This window comes from Anastrepha ludens, chromosome 2 (genome assembly GCF_028408465.1).
Source record: "Anastrepha ludens isolate Willacy chromosome 2, idAnaLude1.1, whole genome shotgun sequence".
Taxonomy (NCBI): domain Eukaryota; kingdom Metazoa; phylum Arthropoda; class Insecta; order Diptera; family Tephritidae; genus Anastrepha; species Anastrepha ludens.
This window is the reverse complement of record NC_071498.1, coordinates 83,353,122-83,377,791: the sequence shown is the minus strand read 5'-3', so window position 1 is coordinate 83,377,791 and position 24,670 is coordinate 83,353,122. Positions and strand designations below refer to the sequence as shown.

General features: G+C 35.6%; 2 protein-coding genes across 2 annotated transcripts; one reads left to right on the top strand and one right to left on the bottom strand.

Annotated features, from left to right (window-relative positions):
* The first annotated feature begins 1,205 nt into the window (after positions 1 to 1,205).
* Positions 1,206 to 1,993, top strand: LOC128871984 (MD-2-related lipid-recognition protein-like). The gene has a single exon (XM_054114215.1). It carries the CDS (start codon positions 1,319 to 1,321, stop codon positions 1,775 to 1,777), a length of 459 nt encoding a protein of 152 aa, XP_053970190.1. The 5' UTR covers positions 1,206 to 1,318; the 3' UTR covers positions 1,778 to 1,993.
* A 21,298-nt stretch (positions 1,994 to 23,291) lies between these two features.
* Positions 23,292 to 23,872, bottom strand: LOC128868805 (uncharacterized). Its single transcript, XM_054111369.1, has 2 exons — positions 23,554 to 23,872; positions 23,292 to 23,493 (listed from the first exon to the last, which is right to left on the bottom strand). The coding sequence occupies exons 1-2, from the start codon at positions 23,670 to 23,672 to the stop codon at positions 23,292 to 23,294; spliced, it is 321 nt and encodes a 106-aa protein (XP_053967344.1). The 5' UTR covers positions 23,673 to 23,872.
* Between the last annotated feature and the right edge of the window lie 798 nt (positions 23,873 to 24,670).

Here is a 24,670-nt window from a genome sequence, read left to right as displayed (position 1 = left end):
ACGGAAAACAAATCCGGCCATTCAATAATTCATTACGTGAACATTATGTTTGAAATTCTATACATACAAATAATAAGCAAAATGTTATTGCTGGAGTGTATAGATGATTAGGTGATGAACAAAATTGTAGATTTCTTTGTCTAGTAAAGCTTCTGTTCGTACAGATAACTCTCGACCATTAATACGCTTATATATACAGGGTTATTCGACAAGAGTGCAAATTTTCTTTTAAATAAAGCACAACAAAACTTATTGAATTTTTTTTTTTTTCTTTTTTTTTTGTTCGTTAATTTCATCATGTCTTTTCATCTATGGAATTTAACACAAAATTCATTAAACGCCCATTCCGGACTCTTCTAGCAACACAGAAGGGGCATATCAAAATTTTCCAAGAATTATAATGCTTATGATTTCATTTTTCAGTTAATTGGCATAGACCATAATTGCCTCGTAGTCCGAGAGAGAGAAGTCCAATGGTGTCAAATCACCAAATCTCGGCAGCTATTTGACCTCGATGTTTCGTGACATAATGCTTCCTGTGAACTTCATTCGTAATAGGCTATGTTTTCGGGCGCTCTGTAGCAAGCGGCAGCGTCCTGCTGAAACCACATATTTTTCAAGTCAATGTCACTTAACTCGCGATAACATTCACCGTTCACCGCAGCAGCGTGAAAAGACCACACACAAGTGACTCGTTGTGCGTCCACAGTTTTTTCTCTAATGACATCTGGACTTTCAATACCCCAAGTGCGACAGTTTTGCTTACTAAAGTATCAGTTTAGGAGTAAATGTGTTTAATCGCGCAAAGTGATATTTTTTTGCAATGCGCGAAATGCACCACTTGTAGCACGACTGGATCACTTTTACGTATCGCCCTATGACTAAATGTACCAAAGTATGTAGTACCAACTATCTAAAAAAGAAAAAAAAAAAGTTTAAATAAAATTAAAATATCATAAGTTATTGCTGTCAAGAATCTGCATCATTCTTGAATCACCCTATACATATTTATTAAGTAAAAATATCGATCATATAAAGTGTACTAATTCGAAAGCTAGAATCGACCCGAAGCTTATCAGTTGAGCGCAGTCAAAGGTCATCGCGCATTTCAGCGATTGAGCGCTTTAAAGATCTGCAATTCTTCATATGTAGACTCCAATTCAGTCTTATTAATCTACTTTTCCATTCAATACTCAATGAAATCTATTAATTGCAGTTAAGAGCACTCAAAGCTTCCAGTTCTACGTAGCATTTCGAAGCGAGTAACTCACGGGAAGAGTTTGTGCTATTTGTAAAGCAGAGAAACAAAGAAACACAAATGTCGCTGTTACAAATCTGCATTTTAATAGGAGCGATTGCGTTTACCTTCGCTGAGATTGTAGATTTCAAGCCGTGCGGCGATGTCGACGCCTGCACCATACACGAAGCACGCATCGATCCTTGTCCACAGGCTAGCGAGCATTTGGCATGCCATATACGTCGCCGCCGTCCGGCCACTATGTCCTTCGACTTCACGCCCAATTTCGCTGCGGAGACGTTGGAAGCCGGCTTGTCTTGGCAGAAGAGCGCTACACAGGACCTCCCGTTGATCACCATGGACAAGGAGGCATGCAAGTACACACCCTGCCCGACTGTTGCTAATCAACGTCAGACATACACCATAGATGTGCCGATCGAAAGCAAATTCCCACTAAGTTCGTACACAATCAAATGGACGCTGAAGGCGCCCACCGGACAAATATGCTGCTTCACCAACGACATCAAAGTTGTGCGTTAAGAATATGGAAGAGGAAGTGACAAATATTGCTTTACAGTTTGATTTGATATGGAAAAGATATTGATGATGAGAAAATAGTCGGCAAAAAAAATACTTGTTAAGAAAAGTTGCACTTTTATCACGAAACTCGTTAACGCTACATCGATTGAAATCCTTTAGAGTGTTAGTTATTGAAAACAATTGTCCAGAAATAAGCTAACTGTGTAATTATTATTTTTCTTAAATTAAAATTAATTCTAAATCTATGAGATGTGAAAAAATCCCTTAAATGGTTAACTATAATTTACAAAATATACGAATGTTTAATTTGCTTAATCGATTAAGAAAAACGTGTTATAGTTACATTTACAATGTGCAGATTTTTATTTGCAATAAGAATTGTTATCTAACAGAAGGAATAGAGCAGTGGCGATTCCATTACATAATTAAGTATTTAGAGTATTTGCTTTCGTTACTTGCCTATGACTGCAAGTTCTCCGTAATAATATATAATGGCGAAAATTTATAAAAACCTAAATTTAAATTCGAAAATTAAATTTTATGGTATCCTATACATTTGGAGGCCTAATGGAAAATCTTCACATTCCATGGTAATTAGAACCAGTTTGCATTGCGTACAAAAAACTACTAAGGTTATAGCTGCCGTCGTCTGGCGTATGCATGTGTTGAGATACACTTCCGTAGCTTTGCCTCTTAGGCAAACATTCCATCCGTGGGTTTTATTACTATTATTATACTCCAAAAGTGCTCTAGTTATAGGTGCATGAGAAAGATAATTGGCTATTAGGATATTGAGATAAAATGGGCTTAGACATAAGAACTTTGCTGAGTATATTCAAACTTATTAGCCGGAGAAGTTCAGAGCATTCAATGGAACCACTGATTATGTCGTAAGCAAGCATACAAGTAAAGGATGGGAGAATTATTCTGCTTTCAAGTGCCTTTAAACCACAATAATTAACATACAGCGTGAAACAAAAATTAAATTCTATCAATTGGAGTGCAAAACTAATGAATTCGCATTGCACCCTTTCTATTCTAGTGCCATGGTAACCATACATCAGATTCCATATAATAGAAGCGTACTCGAGCTTCGAACTAACTAAAGAGTTGTAGAGAGAATCTGAAGAGAAATATAAAAAAGCTCGATCAACAAATATGTTAATCCAATCGAATATTATATAGAATTAACAGCCGAAGTAAACAACCACATGATGAGTTGAGATGGCAACATTGCGATCAATCACATGACATTCTCGCAGAGATCGTATGCAAACCGGGAAAACTGCAATGACGAGAAAACCGAGGACTACGAGGCCATCCGGACGCCCTCCCAAACGCTAGAATGAGTATTGAACATCCAGCTCTATTAATAATTGTTATTTAATTATTAGGTGCGCAACTAAGTTCTCGTTGTTTTTTTTGATGAAAATACAACTTTATTCTGAAAAAATGGTTACAAGTGAATCATTGAAAGTATTTCCCATCGCTGGCTACTACTTTTTTCCATCTTTTTGGTAGATCTCGTATACCGTCGTGGTAAAACTGTTCATCTTTTGAGGCTATCCACGGATCAAGTTATTTTTTGATGTCTTCATATGAATGGAACTGCTGGTCAGCTAGACCATGTGACGGTGTGATAAACGGACAGCGCAATATCTGGAGAATATGGCGGGTGGGGTAGGACTTCCCATTTCAGTGTTTCCAGGTAGGTTTTAACGGGTTTGTGCAGTGCTCGGCTCAATCGCATCAATTGAAGTTGATACCGATCCTCAGTGATGGTTTCACTTGGTCTTAACAGTTCATAAGAAATAACAACAACTGGGTCCCACCAAATACATACCATAACCTCCACAGCGTGAATATTCGGCCGAGGCGACGACGTGAAGCATGACCGGGCAGTTCCCATGACTTTCTTTTCTTTGTATTGCTGTATTGAATCCATTTTTCATCCATCCCGTCACGATGCGATGAAGAAAACCCTTCCTTTTTTGCCGCTGGAGCAGTTGTTCACAGGCGAAAAATCGACGTTCAACATCCCTTGGTTTTAATTCATAAGGAACCCAAATCCTCTGTTTCTGAATCATTCCCAAAGCATGCAATCGCTTGGAAATGGATTGGCGGGTAACTCCTAATACTGAAGCAAGCTCTTCTTGCGTTTCACACGGATCCTCATTGAACAATACCTCCAATTCAGCGTCTTCGAAGGTTTTTGGCCTTCCTTCACGGGGACGGTCGTCAACATTAAAATTATCGTCTTTGAAGCGACGGAACCAATCTCGGCACGTTTTTTCCCTTAAAGCAGCATCTGCATAAACTTTTTGTAGGACTCGATGCGCTTCAGCCGCCGTTTTTTTTCGAATGAAAGAGGCAAATCAACACTTCCCGCAAATGACGATTATTCGGCACAAAATCAGTCATTTTCACAAAACCAAAAGTATATGATATTAAAACACGATCACTAATGTGTCGAAGCAGTTTCTTTACGATATGTCTAAGCTTAGTTTATGATGTTTAGGTTATGTTATATTAGAATAGACTAGCACACACTGCAACTTAGCTACGCACCTAATATATACGAGATTTTTCTGAAAATTTGTTTATTTTTTAGCTTAAGTATAATAAAAAGTTAACTGAAAAATGTTTCATAATTTTGAATATTTTTGCATTGTTAGTATTGAAAAATGTGTGCAGTGTAAAGGTTTTCAAAGTGGTTATGTTTTAAAATAAATAAATAATTGGCGCGTACACCTCTGTTAGGTGTTTGGCCGAGCTTCTCCTCCTATTTGTGGTGTGCGTCTTAATGTTGTTCCACAAATGGAGGGACTTACAGTTTCAAGCCGACTCCGAACGGCCGATATTTTTATGAGGAGCTTTTTCATGGCAGAAATAACATACACTCGGAGGTTTGCCATTGCCTGCCGAGGGGCGACCGCTATTAAAAAAATGTTTTTATTAATTTTGCTTTCACCGAGATTCGAACCAACGACCTCTCTGTGAATTCCGAATGGAAATCACGCACCAACCCATTCGGCTACGGCGGCCGCCCGTGTTTTGTTTTACACTTTTATAAATCTTCCTTTCTTACGCGTTGGCTTCATTATTCGTGCGGATTATTTATTTAGTCACGATGTCACAGAGGACGAGTAAGCAACGTGCGTCCGCAAGCGAAACATATTACAAAGCCAATGATTCATGTGCAACTGCTCGTCGTAGATTTTGTTCGCGTTACAATATTCGACGTTTACGTGATGCCCAAGTAAAATTTGATTCGTTAAGGGGTGCGAAAGTTTCAGGTAACAAGTTTGGTGGCAAGCAGCCCACGGCTGGGACCCAGCCGAATATCGAATAATTGATTTAGCTACTCCATATATTTTTGCCAAAGGTGAAACTCTAACTAGCGCCATTTCCAATACTTCCAATAATTTCTAATATTTTCTTTAACAAAGAGAATTTCCTCGAAGGTATGATGGCACTATCCATTTATAAATAACAGCATATTTTCTAGCGATCAACAAACACTTTGCTTTCTGACTATTTCCTTTTTGTTGCTTCTGCTTGGAGTTGCTGTTAAAATTATGTTCTCTATTTAGAGCTTTTTAATTGTTCACCGTTTAGCGTATCCATCTAAAAATTTCAGTGTTCACTGTATGCGTTCACTGTGGGCGTTCAGTATATCCAGACACGACTGTATTATAAAATTAATTAGATGTTTAGTTTCTTACTTGAGTACACTTTATTTATTAGAATGGAGTTTTTTGACTTTGTGGAATGGATCCCTAATCCAGAGATATTGACTAAAATTTCCCGGAATATATTTTTCAATAAATGTTGGATTAACAGATTACTTAAAATCAGATTTGGAAAAGAGCAAAAAATATTTCAACGCACGGAAACAGTCAACATTTCCTTCATCCGTTCCAATTTTTCTTTTCCCAATAGCAAACTTCACCACAGAGTTTCGCACACAATCGGGGAATCTCTGATATAGCAACTAACAGCAGAACTAATTAAAAATTAGTTAACTATGATGACGCCATGGGGAATTGGAGAATATTATTATATTCAACGCAGTTTTTTGCCACACTTTCTCACTACCAGTATTCGTCTTGTGCTAAACAGATTAGAGGCCACAAAAGCTTTTAAAAGTGAATTGCCAATTATAGAGAAATCTGCCATGGGATGAATCGAGCATTCGGCCATTACCATCATTTAATGCAAACAACTTTTCTCCGAATAATATTTTTACATTTTTCTTATTTATCTGTCATGCTGCTTATATTCAATGCTGGAATTCCTACCATAGATTCCATTAGTCTCTGAGGTAAATAGAGTAAGTAGAGAGGTAGAAAATTAGATACAAAATTAAAAAATTAGAAGCCTTAAAAACGTTGCTACAAACTTATCATCTTTACCAACCAATTAAAGGAAAGTAATAAAACTTAAAATACGAGCAAAAAGCCCGAATCCGACTTGAGTGGCCATAAAATGCGTTTTAATTGCGAATCATTTACATTTTTTTCTTTCTGACGTGCTCTGAGACTGCGAGTATAAAATAATGGCATATAAAATGCTTTTTTTTTTTTGTTTTTCAAAACAAAATAAATGTAATGAAATGACTCGAACGTATAATTTATATGTACGAGTGTGCTTACTAATATGTATGTATGCATGTATATGCATGCATGTTTGTACATATAAGTAAAATACAATAACTCAACAGCTGCTCTGTGGAATTTTCTTTCTTTCATAAAGCCAACACTTTTAGTTCTGAGTATGGATGCTTTGAAATCAGTTAAAATTTAAAATTCATATGATACTTTGTGTGAATAATTTTGTCCCTTGAAAATATGAGAGATCGTATGATTTTCGCTAATATTTTATTTATGAAGTAAAGTTTTGTTAAGTTTATATTAGTTTTAAATAAACAATATATACCTACCTGTATTTTTCTTAGAATAACATTTTTAATTGCATTAATTTTTTTAAGATGCAGCTTCTTACATCCAAAATTAGTTGTATGTGAATAATTTTTCCGTGTGTGTATGTACAAATCACTCTCATGGAAAAACTTGAGTGTAGGGTTACAATATTGGAGAAGACATTCAATAGGGCCTACAAAACGTCGTGTCAAATTAAGTATAGCAAAAAATCTTATCTTATCGAAATTAAGGGAAGAAGCCTGATCAAATTTTAATATCAGCTACTCAACAGGTAATTGGCAATTGTACAGAGAACGTCGGAGACAGTACAAAAAGGCAACTAGGGCCGCCAAGAAGGAGAGCTGGAGAGATTTTAGTTTTTCGATCGAACCTACCAGAGCTTCTGCGAGGCTCAGCTGCATTTTGTCCAAAAATCATTCAATGGTTTCTTAGATCAAGAGGCCAGATGGCACTTGGACTTCTACGGCAGAACTTCTTAAACACCTATTTTAAGATAGCGATGCTGGGAGAATCCGGCGGAGCCGCTATATCCCACAGCTTCTTGCCGATGTAATAGTCACAAAAGAGAAGGTTGTGTGAGCAATCAAATCATTTTCACCTTTCAAATCTCCAGACCCTGTCGGGATTTTTTGAAGCTGTTACAAGAAACTCTTGATAATATTCTACGATGGTTAATGGAAATTTTCAAAGCGTGTCTAAACCTTGGTTATATTCCTATTGGCCTCTTGGATAATGTGGTTCTTTATTATTAGTTTACTCGTGGCCATGGGTAATCCAATGGTACTTTTATCACTGAGCAGTTGAAGAGCAATCCCTTTTCTGGCTAGCTCATCAGCTTTACAGTTTCCACCAATATCTCTATGCCTCGGAACCCAAATAAGGCTGACCTTGACTACGTATCTAATATAATTTAGGGCCGCCCGGCGATATTAGTAAAGCCGCATTCATTGATTTGATGGCCGCCCGGTTATCCGAGAATATATTTATAGTCGTTTTTGTTACGGCGTGCGTACTTAGATATGTAGCCACTTCTTTTATAGCTAGAACCTCAGGCAGAGGCAGTAGTCTGGTAGTAGAACGGATAGTTCCAGTCCTAATTCCTTAGAGAAAACTTCACAGCCAACCTTATCGTCTAGCTTGGAACCATCTGTATAAAACTTTGTTTCCCCCTTCTCCATGGCCTCGGTGTCTGCCACTCCCTTCTTCACGGTATACTCGTCATGAAGAGCTTTTCAAAGGTGAGTCTAGGGATAGAGTAGTATATTTCTTGTTTGTGACTAATCAGAGAGTGCAAAATAGAAGCGTGGCCAAACCACCGGTCTTTCCATTTGAGTCTGAGCGCCGAGGCGGCGGGTCCCGACGGTAACATTCAATAGGAATTTTGCCACTCTCTTTCCATCTAAGGAAACAACTTCAACTCTACAGTCTACACAGACGGCTCTAAAATGGATTGTGGTGTTGGAGCTTATAGACTTAAAATTGAAAAATCTGTGCGTCTCCCTATTGCGTGCATTGTATTCCACGCGGAAGTACTTGCAATTGGGGAAGCTTGTAGGCTACTAATCACAGATTTCTCTTTTAAGGGGAATATCGCTTTTCTTTCGGAAAGCCAAGCTGCAAACGAGGCACTGGATTCAGGTACAACAACCTCTATGGTGATGGAACAAAGTAGGAATAGCCTTTCCACCTTGCGTAAAAACCATAATGTTACCTTAATTTGGGTCAGGGGACATCGGAATATTGAAGGTAACGAAGAAACAGATGAACTGGCAAGAGGGGGATCTGACATGAATAGTGCTCTTGCAGAATCGGTACACACACCATTAGGTGCAGTCAAGAGTACAATTTTCCTAAAATACCTCCGAATCGCGGATTGTAGATGGAGAGACCACACGAAATGCAAAATTAGCAGAACGTTATGGCCCACCTACAACCTCAAACAATCGTCAACATTGTTAAACATGAAACGATGGGACGCCTGGAGTCTAACGGCAGCCATAACTGGCTTTTGGTCTATCGGAGAACAAGCAGTCAGAATGGGCATCCCTCACAACACATACTGTCACAGTTGTAAACAACAGGAGAAAAAGGAAACAATCTTCCACTTTCTCGTTGAATGCCCTGCGCTATTGAAGGACATAATGTAAACCCTCGGCAAACCGATGTTCGAGGGTCTAGAACAACTGTCTGGCTTAGATGTAAACCACCTATTAAAGTTCTTAAACCGCACAGACTGGATATAGTTATGCCGTGAATAAATGTTAAACAAGTTGGTAACGAGAATGTGGCAAAAAAATGGTGCGGAAGCGCTAGTTGGATTCTGGATAAATCACCACTCTAACCAACAAACCAACCATGGACATATTTCAGATGTATTGGAAGCTATATCACAATTCAAGACGTGTTTCATTATATCAACCTATGTCATATACCAAAACTTGATAAACGAGTACATTATTAGGCAATTTCTCTTGAGAAATTGTGTATATTAAATGAGTTTTATCCCGAAAAATGTGTTTCGAAGAAAATTAGAAAGCTAAAAACCAAACCGACTCTATCAAAGCATTGCGGTAAAAAATGAGCTCTTCAAATTGGAAATAAGTGAGCGATGCCGCCGCTTAATGAAGAAATAACTGAAATGAAGAATTTTTTATTACCTCAGGAAACATATTTATTGAATCGATAAGCTTATTTGTTTTTCCCATAATTTTAAACTTTTTCGAAGAATGCACGTACTTGTATATATCGTCCCCTTAGTATTAAAATAGCCTATAAATTTTTTGATGTTTTGAGAAAATGAATTTCAAACTTTTTGTCGAAAGTAGCTCTCACTCAAATCTCGGTATGTCTGTAAATATTTATTATTTTTTGACTGACGTTTTGACCCACTTTGTGGAACTAGAAGTTGACAAAATTTTGACCACATATAAAATCGACGATGGAGAATCCAAAAATTCAATAAAAAAATAATAGCCTATGAGCACATAGGCTATTGTTATACTAAGGGGACGATATGTACATGTATCTATTAAGAAGTGAAGTAGTCTCAGCGGGGATAAGCGCGCATTTTATAAAGGAACGTGGCCAGTGGGGTTTGGGTGGAATTGTAGTTTTGAGGCAATTTTTAACTGATTGTTGTTTCGTTTCGATGTCATATTGGTACGGGGCTACCCCCTATTTATATTTCCGACCTAACAAAGGAGAACTATACATTGGCGGTTGAAAACAGTTTTATATCTAGTTTTTTTAAAGATTCTCTATGCTTATGAATACACTTTTGCATGCGTTCGAAACAATTTTCGAACTACTTTGACCAGTCGAATTTGCAGGGTTTTTTCTGAGTTGTGTGGAATCCAATGCGAACACATATTTTTACCGCAAGATGATTGTGCCCAAAGATGCTAAATCTCACGGTATAATACAGCGCCACTCAATGGGTATGGAAAATGTACAAATCGTTTTATCGTAATAGAAATAAAGAAAAAAGTGAAAAAGTGTTGGAAGGGTAAATATTGACAAGCATTGGGTGTTTCAGTATAGGTCATTGCCAGTACAAAGAATTCCAACGTAGCCGTCGATCCTTGTAGAATGAATTTTGTGAGGACCGTCCGAAAACGGTTCTTGCTTTAGAAACACTGCAGCAATTGAATTGGGATAGAATCATTTTTGGCATCAGCATACGAGTATATTCAATATCGCATGGACATTTGCTCGTCAAGAATATTTGTTCTCGGTGGATATTGCATATTTGACAGTTATCCAAGAAAGGACTCGTGTCGATTGGTGTGAAGAAGTGTGGAAGAAATGTGAGGTAACGAATGAAGGATCTATGCATATGAGTCGGAAATAAAACAGCAATCGACAGTATGGGTGTTCCAAGACGAGCTTAATTCAGTAAATGTTGTTCGCGGAAGAAGCACCTCAAAGCAAATGATCGGAAATATTCGTGAAATCTGGTAATATCGCAACTGACACTTAAAACAGTCAACTCTGAGTGGTATTAAGTAAAACCAACCGTCGAAGATTAATCTTACTGGTAAAAGCTCACACAAGAGAGTTTTTGAGCACTCATAAGATCGAAATAATGAGTCATCAACCTAACAACCTTGATTTAGCACTTAATTATTTCTTTTTTTTTCTCAATCATCAAGAATAAAAAGCAAGGTCAAAGTGGTTTTAGGAGCTCGTTTTGGAAGTATCCACTTCTCAGTGTGTAAATTCCTTTTATTCAAACAAGTATAAAAGAAGAAGTATATTGACTTCTAATGAGAATGTTTTTAAAAACAGTAAAGAATTTTTCATTATTATTTTACTGCACTTCCATTATTGGGCATTCAAAAGTAACCACCGTATTCTGGTATGTTGTTTGCTCGCGTGTTGGCAACCTATCCAATTGGTTCCATTAGACACCTCAGAGTATGCCTTTTCATTAATAACAAAAACTCAACTCGGTTTTTGAGCCACTACAAACTTGCATTCAATTTCAATGGATTTATTATCTTGCATACTTAAAATATTCTAAAAATTTTGAATAAAAATTGTGAATTTTTGATGAAAATTTGTTGAATTTTTTCCAAAAAAAATTATTAAAATTAAATAAGAAAGAAAGGAATTGTCAAAACTTGTCAATAAGTCCCTGCGCTGTAATTACTAAACGCAGTTTATACTATTGGCAGGGATTCAAATTCCTCTGCTACACACAGGCAATCTTAGATATACATATAGTATGGTTCACCTTAGGCGCAAAACAGAATTGGGGTAAGACAGCGGGTTGACGGATGGTGATTAGGAATTGCGACGGGGACGGTTTTCAGTTGGCATTTTGTGGTTACAATAAAATTAATTTTGTGATGAAATCTTCTCGTTTTCTATAATTATGAAGCAATTGATTGAAGCTCATTGTGGGTTTTCTTGTTGAAATCGAACATTATTTGCTTCTTATTTGCCAGATGTTGCTTGTAAATAAACAAATTGTCTTCGAATGATCAGTAAAGTAGCCCGGAATCTTCAACTGAAATAGAAATGAATCTAATTATTTTCCGTCGTAAAAATAACCGCCTGCAAGAAATCCATCCCTGCCGTAATTCAGTGCAATTTCATGCTATTAATTGGTTTAAATTTTGCCATTTTTTTCTCTTCAAGGAGTTACAGGCTGAAAAGATAAAGTCTGCCATGCGTTTTCGAATCTCAGATATTTAAATTGTGTTTTCACCGTACATAGAGATCGCCTTTTTACATTTTTTATTATATCTGAAATAGTTGGATCCTCAAGTGCAAAGTGGCGCAAAATTAATCATCCAATTTCATTTTTGAATAATTTTTTCACTCAATAAAAAAATGATTTTGATTGATGAAAATATTTATTTTGACCCTTTGAAGCCAAATATAATTAACGTACGATGTAATTTTGCGGCACCTTGCATGATATATGAGTATTTTCGTTCCAAAGCTCCTTGAGCTCAAGTATCTTATTCTAGTACTTACCCAGCAGATTTCAGTTTTTATCACCCAAACGTAAAACCCTTATATCGGTAAATTAAAGGACGCCAGAAATTATCAAACTTTTGGTAAGGAAGTATTTCGATTATTCCAGAACAACTTATTACCATTGTAAGTTTTCTGGCATATATTTGGTTGTTATTGTTCTAGCAACATATATATTGCAAATATATGAAGGGAAAATGCTGCTGAAGTGACAATCTTTGGCCTGATATAAATCCGGGTCGTTATGGTACCACAGACCGGTTGGTATAACAAACTAAAATGATCTCTAATGGAAGGATAGCCAAAATATTACCACTACTACCCATACAAAAGCAGCAATGTGTTTTCTGCAATCACATTATCATACTTACCACCTCTTTCGCCAATCGTGCAAATGAAGGATAGATAGCAAATATCGCCCGTTTATGAAAAGAGAATTGTAGTTTTTGATTTTGCCTTGGCAACAGCAAAATACAAAATGACGAAACGAAAGGATTGATACGTGCATATGTATGTAAAAATCAATGTCAAATGTCAATTAATATCTTGTTTATCGAAAAATGGGAATACAGGAAAAATGTTTGCTCAGATCGCTAATAGCTCGCATCAACATTCCAGCATTATATCCAAATACATAAACCCTTTCTTTGATGTAGGCAACCGCTGCTAAGCCAACATTAATCAAGTACAAATAATTAAATTTTAAAAATTTGCTTATTTTACACTTTGCACTTCAGAATTTCTTACTTCTTGTTTCTTAAGACAACCCTTGCATATTAATTAGTATTTTTAAAGATTTTTTGTTCCATATACAGAAACATATGTATGTGTGCGCAAAGGGTCGGCTGACCACTGTGAACTGTGAGACAACCCTCCGCAACCCCCATAAGCCTAACTGTAAGCGCAATAATTTTCCCTAAGTTCATTAAGTAATAAGTATTTGTTGTTGTTGCTCACTCGTGGCTTTATTTATAACTTCACTACCGCAAGCCATTCATAGCGTTAAAAAATGATCAACAAATTTCATTTTAATGAATTAATTCTGTTATTCTTTTTTGTTTATTCAAATTGCGCGGCGAAGTTTGTAAAACTGCCAAATAAGTGCCACCAAAAAAATATATTTGAAAGCGTTATAAAAATATGAGCAACTTCGGATGCTTGTAATTTATTCCGAAATTATGCAAAAAAGTGGTTGAACTGCTTTTTTTTAATTTATTCCTTCTTTTATTTACTCCCTTTTTAGGAGACCTGCAGCGCGAGTTATTCTTCGGGCACGCGAGCACATGAATTTTCATGGATTTACATTTTTTTATGCAATTCTTTTTAATTCTTTTATGACACATTTTCATTTGCATTTTCCGCAGTTCATTATGTTGTTGTTTATTTAAAATCAATCGAAGCCGTGAAAACTTGTTTGCTGCTCTTTTAAGTTTTTTATGCTTCGTGGTTATATCATGGTTGTCAGAGGCTTCGCCGCAGATCGCATGATAATTCTGATATAATATCATATTTATTGAAATATATTTTGAACCAAAGTCAAAAATTTACAACAAAGTTAAATTCTACAATTCGACAAACCATTCTCAAACAACTCTTGAATTACCAACCAAGTCATTGAGTAAAGGGGTCTTGCGCATACAGTCAAACTTGTTTCTGTGCGATATTTTTGTATGCGGTTTTTCTTTTTTCTATCGTGTTGAAACCGTTTCCATTTTCTTTAGAATGTTTGCACATATTGCTAGTTAATAACGTCAGAAAAAGTATGTTCGCTTTAATTAATATAAATCCACAAAATTAATCTACCCGTTCACATACGGCGGATTACCTGCAAAATTGGCAATCAGCTGTCAATACTGTTGTGAAGGGCTTTTCTTCGTATAATTTATCTTGGTGGAATATTTCAGTGTTTTTGGAATATTTCGGTGTTTGTTTAATTACTATTAACGATATAAAGAAAAGGCAAGAAGAAGGTATAGTTAATTTAATTGCTCAATTGGCTGCTAAAAATAAACAGTTTGATGAATTTCGTAAACGTTTACTGAGGCTTCAAAAAATTATGGCAGCAATATGCATTCGAAATTCGATATTACATTTTATAACAAGTAATAAGAGGACACACGCTTTTCTTTCGGTTATATGAATAATTGATATGAATAATTAATATTTAACACCTAACAAAGATTTTATTAGAATTATGTCTACAAACCTGTTTTCTTTGCCGGTATCCATTTTAATTAGTATTTACTTTGACGTATTTCTTTACACGCGTAAAAATAATGATCTATTACACAGAAAACACAGAGTTGTATGTTAAAAAAAATAATAATTTATTATTTTATAACCTCAGATTTTGGGAGAGAAATTTTGTATAGGAAATCTCGCTTTTTAATTACGGATTGGGAGTTAAGCTCATTTACTTATACCTATGTGAACGTATTATAACTTCTCGACTCTCGAAAAGCGTCTTCTATAGTGTATTTGACTTTCAATTTAAATTTAGGCATACATACTCTCTTAAAATGGTTGCGATTAACCAAAAAAAAGTGAAAAGAAAGACCATTACATTAGAAACTTAATAGATTAGCTCAAGGTGAAGAGCTCACAGTTCTTGGTAAGGAATATACAACTGGCAATCGCGAGATTTATAAATAGTTGAAGAATAGTCACAAGAACTTATAGCCGACTATATGGCAGCAAAAAGGAAACCAAATCATAACAAAATTACGCAAGTTTTGGACCATGGCAAATGGCGATAAGGAACTTTTTCAAATTTATCTTTTCTAGGCAAGGTTTTATAGACTAAATTTATGTTTTTCGTTTTATTTGTACACATCACTATTTTTTACTATTTTATTTTATGTTAAAATCATGTTTAAAACAAAATAAGTATTTTTTAATGTTTCAAAGCATAGTGAATTTATTCAATTTACTTAGTTTTTGTTTTTTTTTTGTTTTCACGTCGCATAAAATAATTTTTCCTCGAGAACTGTTAGAAAAATTATCGCCTGTAGTTATTTTTTGAATCTTTGGCTTCAGAATATGTGCTTTATGAAGAGGAAAATTCTCAAAATTCTAAAAATAGTCGAAAATGAACAAGTTTTTAAGGAATTTCAAACTTACTATAAAAAGTGGAAAATTTTCGAATTTGTGAATTTTGAGCCAAGTTGGGAACTTCGGTTTTTAAGGGTTTTATTATATGAAACAATGAACTAAATTTTATAAAAATTAACGAAAAAAATGATGCATGAAAAATGCTGGAAATATTGGAAAAAGGTAAAATGACTTAATTATGTGATCACAAGTCTACAGGAAAGTAGATTTATTATTGGGTTTTCTCATCCCGGGACTTCGGTATTTTTTAAGTTCTGGTACGACGTGGTTGACGTCCCTAAAATAAGAGCTTGAGAGCTAAAAATGATAATACAAAACAGAAATATTGCAATAATTTTTTTATTATAATCTGGTAGATAAATTCATGATATTTATTTACCAACGTGTGAGCCGTATGTAAAATAGACGAAGTGCTCCATGAACTTTGCGAACAGATGTTTTTTAAGTAAATTTCCCCATTTTGGAAGCCTAGCTCTGGCGTTAAACGTTTCATGATGACTTGCCAAACCTTACAAAACACACATGCCAATCTTCATGTTGGAAGTCTCATAATGGTATGAAAACGGCACTTTAGTGCTACTTGGGAAGTTCCAGAGTTGTACATCAACCATTTCACCTACCTGCCTACTTGGCATTCTCAGCTGTCAAACCAAAGTTATCGATATCGATAGTTCTCATGCAGCTGAAAAAACACCCGTTATCGATAGTCTACTATGCAACAAGTATAAGAAATTCAAAATTGTATACTAAATCAAAAACACATACGAACACACCAATTTTACTTATCTATCTGCAAATATAGATAATTTTGCTGCCTATTATCCTGTGGCAGCAAAATTTCGTGAAATTCTCATTTTTTGAACATTAAACATGTTTTGTAAAGTAATCCACAATTTGTATGTCCTTTGAGTCCCATTAAAAAGTTGCAAATTAGTGAAGCATTAATTTATGCGTTTTTTGGCGTGGCATTTCCACTACTCGCTTTGATTAATAACGCAATTAAAACTTTGTGGGGCATGTAAAAAACTGGTTAGTAATTAATTAAAAATATTCGTAATTATGTTAGAATTTTCACAAAAATATCCGATCTTTTAAACCCTTATTGCCTTCAATCCACCCCTTTCTTACACTCTTGTATGTAATTAATACCTAATAAAATTCAATTTAAATTAGCCACAAATGCACTGAACGCCAACAACGCTACCCACATGCCATCAAATGATGCATGCAACTTACTACTTAGTTGTAACATGCAACCTAAGCTCCAATGATATCAGTCAACCTACAAATGAGATACACCAATGAGGCAATCAACAACCAGTGCCATGGGCACAACAACAGAATTACCAGCATTTCTCCGAATGCCATCTTTGCAGCGTAAAAGGCAAAATGTCTTAGCTCAAATGTCAGACAAAGTACTAAGTACGTACGCAGGAGTATTTTGCTCTGTTGCACGAAGTGTGACTGACAACTGGCGACATTTGTCGCCACTCATGTTTATACATATATAAAGGTACATACATACATACATTCATATATAAACAAGTATGAACGACAATTCCTGCATTATTTCAGCGCCACATATGAACTCCTTCCCGGCATTAAATTCTGAGCTGCACAATTCCAGTGAATTGAATTTGATTTTCTCAATTGACAGACATTTGACGGGCATCCAGGCACGGGGCAGCTGCTTAGGTGCATGTCAAATTGTCAGCAATTGTCTCCTAAGCTGCCAGTGCGCTATGTGGCAACTTGCAGTAGGAGTAGAAGCAATTGGTATAGCTTCAGCGAACGCTTCATAATGAGGCGTATCGTACGTATTTACATATGCACATATTTGCTCTGCCCTCCTCCCAAGTGCACATACACATACGTATCTAAGTATGTGTGGTGGTATACTGGTTTGTCACATTTGTTGTAAATGCTTGAATATGGAAAGTTGTTTTTATAAAATTCGTTTGCATGCAAGCATTTAATGATTGTTGATTTGTATTTAATGCAAATTTAACAAGTTGACAATTGGCAAGCAGTTTGGGGAGTTCAAGTATCCTTTGTTCGAGTATCCTTGATCGCAGAGAATTTGAGTAGTTTTCGATAACCATTTTAAAGATAAATCATGATAAATAGTTGGGTACTTATTCCCAAAAAGCCGAAGTGTATTTTCAATTTATGAAAGCTTTAAAATCTGTAAATATCTTTTTGTACTGGAAATTCGTATACACATTTAATGCTTACACCGGCGATGAAAGAAAATAATTTTCTAAAATCAAGATATGAGTTTTTGCATAATGGATTTCTGAAAAAAGTCTAAAGTATTTTTATTAAAACCTGTTGCAACACCTTTCACCTAATATTCTTATTTTATTACTCAAATAAAATGTGTCATAAATTGCTATATTTCCAATGCAATTCAGGTGGCAACGCTATCGAAAAATATTTTTGGAGTAGATTTTTCTTAAATATATTTCCGTTGGCGGCCGCCGTAGCTGAATGGGTTGGCGCGCAACTACAATTCGGAATTCACAGAGAGAACGTCGGTTCGAATCTCGGTGAAAACACCAAAATTAAGAAATACATTTTTCTAATAGCGGTCGCCCCTTGGCAGCTTGAAAAAGCTCCTCATAAAAAAAATATCTGCCGTTCGGAGTCGGCTTGAAACTGTAGGTCCCTCCATTTGTGGAACAACATCAAGGCGCACACCACAAATACGAGGAGGAGCTCGGCCAAACACCCAAAAAGGGTGTACGCGCCAATTATATATATATATATATATTTCCTTTGATACGCTTGCTGTAATATAATACTTAGCATTTTCCTTAAAAACCCACTTTTGTTTCATACAACCAGGTGACAATACCCTTCTAAAAAAACTTATTGAACTTCAAGAACCAAGTGTCTCAAAGGATGGGGAAATTCATTTCAACTTCAGTTGCATCAATTCAGACAAAATAGAAAGGGTGGCCCAAATACAAATAAGTCATTTTAATCACTCACTTTAGAATTTAAGCTTCGCGGTTATATTGATTCGGAAAAGTATTTTTTTACTTTGCTAGTATTGTCATCACAATGTGATCACATACATATATGTACGCACATGTAAGCACATTTAAAGGGTGATCAGATTGGAGGTACATTTTCCAATAGGATTCTTGACAGATCCCACGTGACTACTGTCAAACTAAATAAATAATTTTTTTCAGTATTCATAGACATTTAAGGGGGGCCCCTTATCAGTGGCTTCAAAAACAGGTGTTTTTTCTCAATTTTTTTTTCGAGGCGAAAAAAAGCGACACACAGTAATAATCTTTTGCATTTATTTGAAGGCATGATTGAAGAGTAATAAACAATTCTTTAACATAAAAATAATAATAAAATGGCGGGCATATGAGGGATCTCGCACAGCTTCTCGGTGTGTAAGATTGCGATCGTAGTTTTCCCCTGAAACAAAAGAAATATATTGTCTTATTCAGAAAGCTTTCACGCATATAATAGACTACGCTTGTATAAGAATATGAAAAAATGAACACACAATTAATTATTGAAAATAAATGTTTTTTTCGCTATTTTTTCAAAAAAGGTGTTAAATAACATTAAAAAACGATTTTTTTTTTTGTTAGTTAATTAGTTTATATAGATTATCAGTTTGAAATGATAACTTTCGTCCTTTTTTTTTAATCTTTAAGTGTTTCAAAGTTTTTAGAAGGTAGACAGTATACTCACACGAGGGACGGTACACAGGCCTGTAACCCCGAAATCACTTTGGATTCCGTTATAAAATTTTGAGGGCATATTCTCCTATAATATATCTATCGATTGCAGTAAAACATAATTGATTTTTGAAGCCGACTGATAACAGGCCCACCTTAATCATGAAAAGACTTACATCTCAATAACATTTACGAGGGGTGCCTTTTATATTTCGGGATTAGAGAACAAAAACAAATTTTAATCATCGAAGATCACTTTATTGTTTTTCAAAATATTCTCCATGAAGATCTATACACTTTTGCATGCGTTTGAACCAATTGTCGAAGCACTTTTGCCACTCTGAATGAGGTATCTCCAAAACATGCATTCTGAATGCCGCAACCACTTCTTCAGGTGTCGAAAAACGTTGACCTCTCAGTTTGTTTTTTACATACGGGAATAAAAAGAAGTCATTCGATGCCAAGTCAGGACTATACGGCGGATGACCCATTAATTCGATGTTTTGGGTGCTCAAAAATGCAGTTGTTTGAGTCGATGTGTGAGAGCTCGACAGTCAAATGTTTATGCAGTATTGAATGTATGCTGGTCCCATTAATGCCTAAGATTGTCTCAATCTCACGATAGGTCACATGACGATCTTGCAATATCAGTTCGCGCACAGCATCAATGGTTTTCGGAACAACAACTGATTTTGGACGACCTTCACGAAACTCGTCTTGGAGTGAACTACGACCACGATTGAATTCACCATACCATCGATAAACACTGGTCCTTGATGGAGCTTTATCGCCAAAAAAATGAATTAAGTTCATCCATGCAATGTTGCTGAGTTAATCCACGTCGAGAGTTGTAAAAAATAATCGCACGAAAATGTTCACGATTTAATTCCATTTTTGGACCGAGATGAATCTTTTAAGTTACTGTAAACAACACAAATAGCGCTGGTATTTCAAAACGTTCTGAGTATGTAAAAGCCAAAAAATGTCAAACTTTGCGATACAGCTGTCATTTTCCAGATTGCCACACCAGGGTTGCCAAATCCTGCCAAATAAAAGGCACCCCTCGTACGAAACGTACAGTTGTAACATATTTCGAAAATCGACCCTCTGTGAAAAGTGATCATCACACGCTCAGGCTAACTTATGGTGTACATAACCGTCCTACCGAATGCACTTAATGGCTACGTCAATAAGCAAAATTGCCGTATTTGAGCTGAACAAACAATCGTTTGGAGCGGTCTATGCGCTGGAGGAATCATCATAACATTTCTTTAAAGACGAAGCTGGCGCCAATGTAACAGTGGTTGGCGAACGCTATCGCGCCATCATAATTGGTGCCAGAAATTGAAGCCCGAGATCTTCAAAACATTTGATGCCAACAAGATGCCGCTATTTGACATATAGCCCGTGAAGCTATGAATTTATTGCGTCGTCCTTTCGGTCAGCAATTTACCTTGTAATATCACACCTTTAGACTTTTATTAGTGGAGATGTGTCAAATATAAATGCGTTGTGCATAAAACAACTCCGATTGAGGCATTGGAAGCCAACATTACTAAACTTATTCACAAGATGCCGACTGAAGTCTTACAGCGAGCCATTGAAAATTGGTGTTTCCGGATGGCCGAACTATGGCGCAGTTGCGGACAACATTTGAAAGGGATTATCTACACAAAAATAATAAAGATTGCTCAACCAATTATTTTATTTCAATTTAAAATCCGATACTTTTAAATTGATCACCTTTTATTACTACATACCTACATGTATATGAAAGTATTATGAAGCTATTCGCAAAACAAGACTAGATTTGGGGCAAGGCAGTGCTTGGCATTTGCATTACCATAAAAATTTGATCCGTATAGCTGAGTGCACTAAAAACCGATTCTGAAATCCAATTCAGCATAACTCGTTGGCATAACGAGATGAATTACTTTGGAGAGGACGAGATGGCAGGAAGAATAAATAAGAATTGGGAAAGTATGTATACTCGTACCTACATATATATTCCTATACCATTCACCCGATTCCGAAACTGGTAAGCAATTGTCTAGGACCCTTCATGAGCTTATGAATTTGATTTATGAATTAGATTAGCGCGGGTCGATTTAAAAATCGCTCATTGCTCTGTGAAAATCATATTCTAGGGATCAAAATAAGAAACTTTGCCGAAGGAACCATACCTCTAAAACGAATTCTGATGTCCCCCAATTTTTTTTTGCCTCGCCACAAATGGCACTAAAAGTTCGACCCAAATTGGGGGACATCAGAACTCGTTTTAGAGGATTGGTTCCTTCGGCAAAGTTTCTTATTTTGATCCCTAGAATATGATTTTCACAGAGCAATGGGCGATTTTTTTGCCTCCCCACAAATCGACCCGGTCTAATGTAGATATGCATTAGGGTGCCTCACCAAACAAAAGTTGCTGTTCTACCGTGATTATAAAATTGATTGTGAATTTATTTGAACACATCCGCCAAAATATTTCAGAAAAATATAAAGATTTACATGAGCTGGCCAGATTCAAAACTGCATCCCAGTTTTTCATAATCAAAATTAGTTGTTAAAACTATTTTTTTCAAAAATAGTCTCGGATAATAAAAGCGCTTAAGTTTAAAAGGTCTGTGTAAGAATTTTAGAAAAATTTTATGAACTGTCAATATTTGTGACCTTTATTTTAGATTTAAGATAAATTTCAATAACTCTGATAAATCTTGACCGATTGAGACTTTTGAAGTATCATTGGAAAGCCATTTCAAGTCTCAAATTTTTTTTCACATATCAAAACTTGAATTATATTGATAAAATTTTACATGCCAAGGTGATTTTTTGAAATGGATTTTATTATAGAAAAAACTAAATTTTTTAAAATATTATCAAATCGGTTCCGCGCTCATAAATCTTATAATTTTTCCGAAATACGAGGGTTGCTATATATATTTCTGGCCGTCGGCACGCAAATTGTTCTCAGGCGCCAACAAACGTTTCCGTTGGAAAGTTTGACATATTTTACCATAAACGCACCCAGAACGTTTTGATGTGTGAGCCTTATTAGTGTTGTTTTCAGTGGTTTTAAAAATTCATCTCGACAAAAAATTTGAATTGAATCAGGAACATTTTCGCGAGATTATCTTTCACACTTTTCGACGGGGGCTAACAAGACAAGAATGCATCGATGAACTAAAATTATTATCATTATTTTCTAACATCGTAAAAAACTGGTAGACTGAATTTTTGCTTGGTCGCAGTTCGCTGACTAACGACTTCTGGGAACGTCGCTCAAAACCAGGTATTGTGCCAGAAAATACCGCCCTGGAAACGCTACTGGACAAAGTGCTTTGAAAATCGGTTGAAACAAATGCAAAAGGGTTTTCATTATTATGTGATATTTTGAAAAACAATAAAATGTTCATTATTGATTATTAGGAAAGAAATATAATAGTAAATAATAAATTTTATAAAACGGAAAAACAAAAAAGCAATTGTTGTATTGAGAGAAAAATATTTTTTATGGTCTAAATATTTTGAAAATTTGTTTTTAAGGTTGATTTATCGAAATTTTTATAATATTCGAAAAGCTAGCTTAAGGATATTGCAATTTATATTGCTACATAATGGCCCCTATTATGAGTTGTATTCGATCTTCGATATTCGCTGGTTGTCGAAGATCGAAAATCGAATGTCAATTTGGTATTATGAGCGGTGCAACCCTATCGAAATTTTCGTTGTTTACCGAATTTAGAGTCGAATGCAATTTTGCTTTCGATCGTGTGGCGTATAGTGGGAAAACTTGTTAAAGTGTAAGTTGTTTGCGATTATTTATGGTTTTATAGTAACCAAATAATAAATATATACTAATTTTGTTAATATTATGCAGGGCGAAAGTCGTGAGTACCAAACAACAATTAGAAAGGCGAATCCACAATTCGCAAAAGGGATTTGCACCAAACTTCAAGCAGCAAAAAAATGGGAGGAATTTACAACGGAGCTGAATTGCTTGGGACCACCAGTGAGAACGGCAGCAAAATGGATTAAGCTTAATAACGGTTTTTTTTTTTTTGTGATGTTTATAGAAATACATTTTCATATTTTTTTCGAATGACGAATAATTGAATAAAGAAAATTTATAACAAAAATAAAACAGAAAGTGTGGTGTAAAGGTTTATATTTGATACTTTTTAGATTTTTCTATAATATTCTCAAAATTTCATTTCTTATGTTTTCTAATTCTCCGTTATTTGACTCCACTTCAATATCTTCAGCATCATCCTACACATTGGGTTGACCATTGGGCATACCTTTATTACCAATACTCAATTGGTACGATCCCTGAGCACAAACTCGCAGAACTGTGGCTAGCTTTAAAATATTTGGAATCAATTTGGCTCGGGTGCACTGCTGCAACTGGTTTTCTGTACTGGACAGTAGGTTCACAAACGGCTCTTTAGATAATCTAAAGTTCTTTAAAAATCTGTAAGGAAATTTCTGTAATATTAAGTACGTCAACACATTTTGAAAATTCTAAATTTACTCAGTGGAAGCCATTTCTAGGTGGTTGGATGCGTCCCTCAACTGTTTTCTACTTCTAGCTAGTTCCACTAATCTTTCATCGTCCGATGAATCGTCGAACCACAACTCCGTTGTACTCATTTTCACAAAAAATACTTTTTCTACCTTTTAAAAATAATGTTAGCAAAGAATTTCAACACAATCGGTTTTTCTTTTATTTTGATTTGCTGTATCAGCTGAGAAAAAATTATCTATTGTAAATGCGTCGAGCGATCGAAATTCACAATAGTCCTATTCTTCAACGAATGAGCACCATAATACCAAATGAAAATTCGTTCGATCAGCACTTTCGACTACAGTCGAAGATCGAATGTTGCTCATAATAGGGGCCAATATCTTTATATTTGTAGTACAGCGTGAACTAAAATACCCAAACGACCGAAAATGCTTCTAGTGAATGATTGCTTAGTGTGACTGTTGCAGCAGATCACATGGAAAATTATTGTCCTCGTACTTTTTTTGGATTCCGTAGACTTAGCCAATAATAAAATAATGTTCCTAAAAAAAGCTTAATATTTCCCCTTTAAGTGTAATATTTAAATAAATAAAAGAATTTGCATACACACATACAAGCATGTGAGTAAACAAATAAATAGTACTACTTAATTATTCCGCTAAATAAATTTTTACTACATAAAAGGAAAATCATTAACACAAAACCATCGGAGTCGGAGCAAAAAAAACGATTGCAAGATGCATACATAGATAATACCCATAATAGCCGCACCAGAGCTAGAGAACTTAATAAAAGAAAGCAGTTGGAAAAGAAGGAGCAGTGAAAGAAGAAATTCCAGCATGCACTATTTAAAGAAATAAAACAGATTAGGCGATAAAATAATCTAAATAAAATGCCCGCGCTTTACCATCAACTACCGACAAGAGCAACTGCTTCACAATCGCGCGAGAAATAGCGTGCTGGTTCTACGATTGTGCGCCCCCACTCACAGCTTTCATTAAGCCATTCTATGTCGTTTAATTTGCGCAGAGACACACGTCAAATTCAATTTGTGTTGTTGGACCAAACAAATTCCGCCGAAAAAAAGAGCGCAAAGGATTTTTTTTCGCATCAAGCGTAAACA

What these genes read in the sequence shown, in the direction of transcription:
- LOC128871984 (XM_054114215.1), top strand. Translation starts at nt 1,319, where the DNA reads ATGTCGCTGTTACAAATCTGCATTTTAATAGGAGCGATTGCGTTTACC.
- LOC128868805 (XM_054111369.1), bottom strand. Translation starts at nt 23,672, where the DNA reads ATGAGTACAACGGAGTTGTGGTTCGACGATTCATCGGACGATGAAAGA. An exon ending in CTAGAAATGGCTTCCACTGA is followed by an intron (nt 23,494 to 23,553) that starts GTAAATTTAGAA and finishes ATTTCCTTACAG; the next exon opens with ATTTTTAAAGAACTTTAGAT.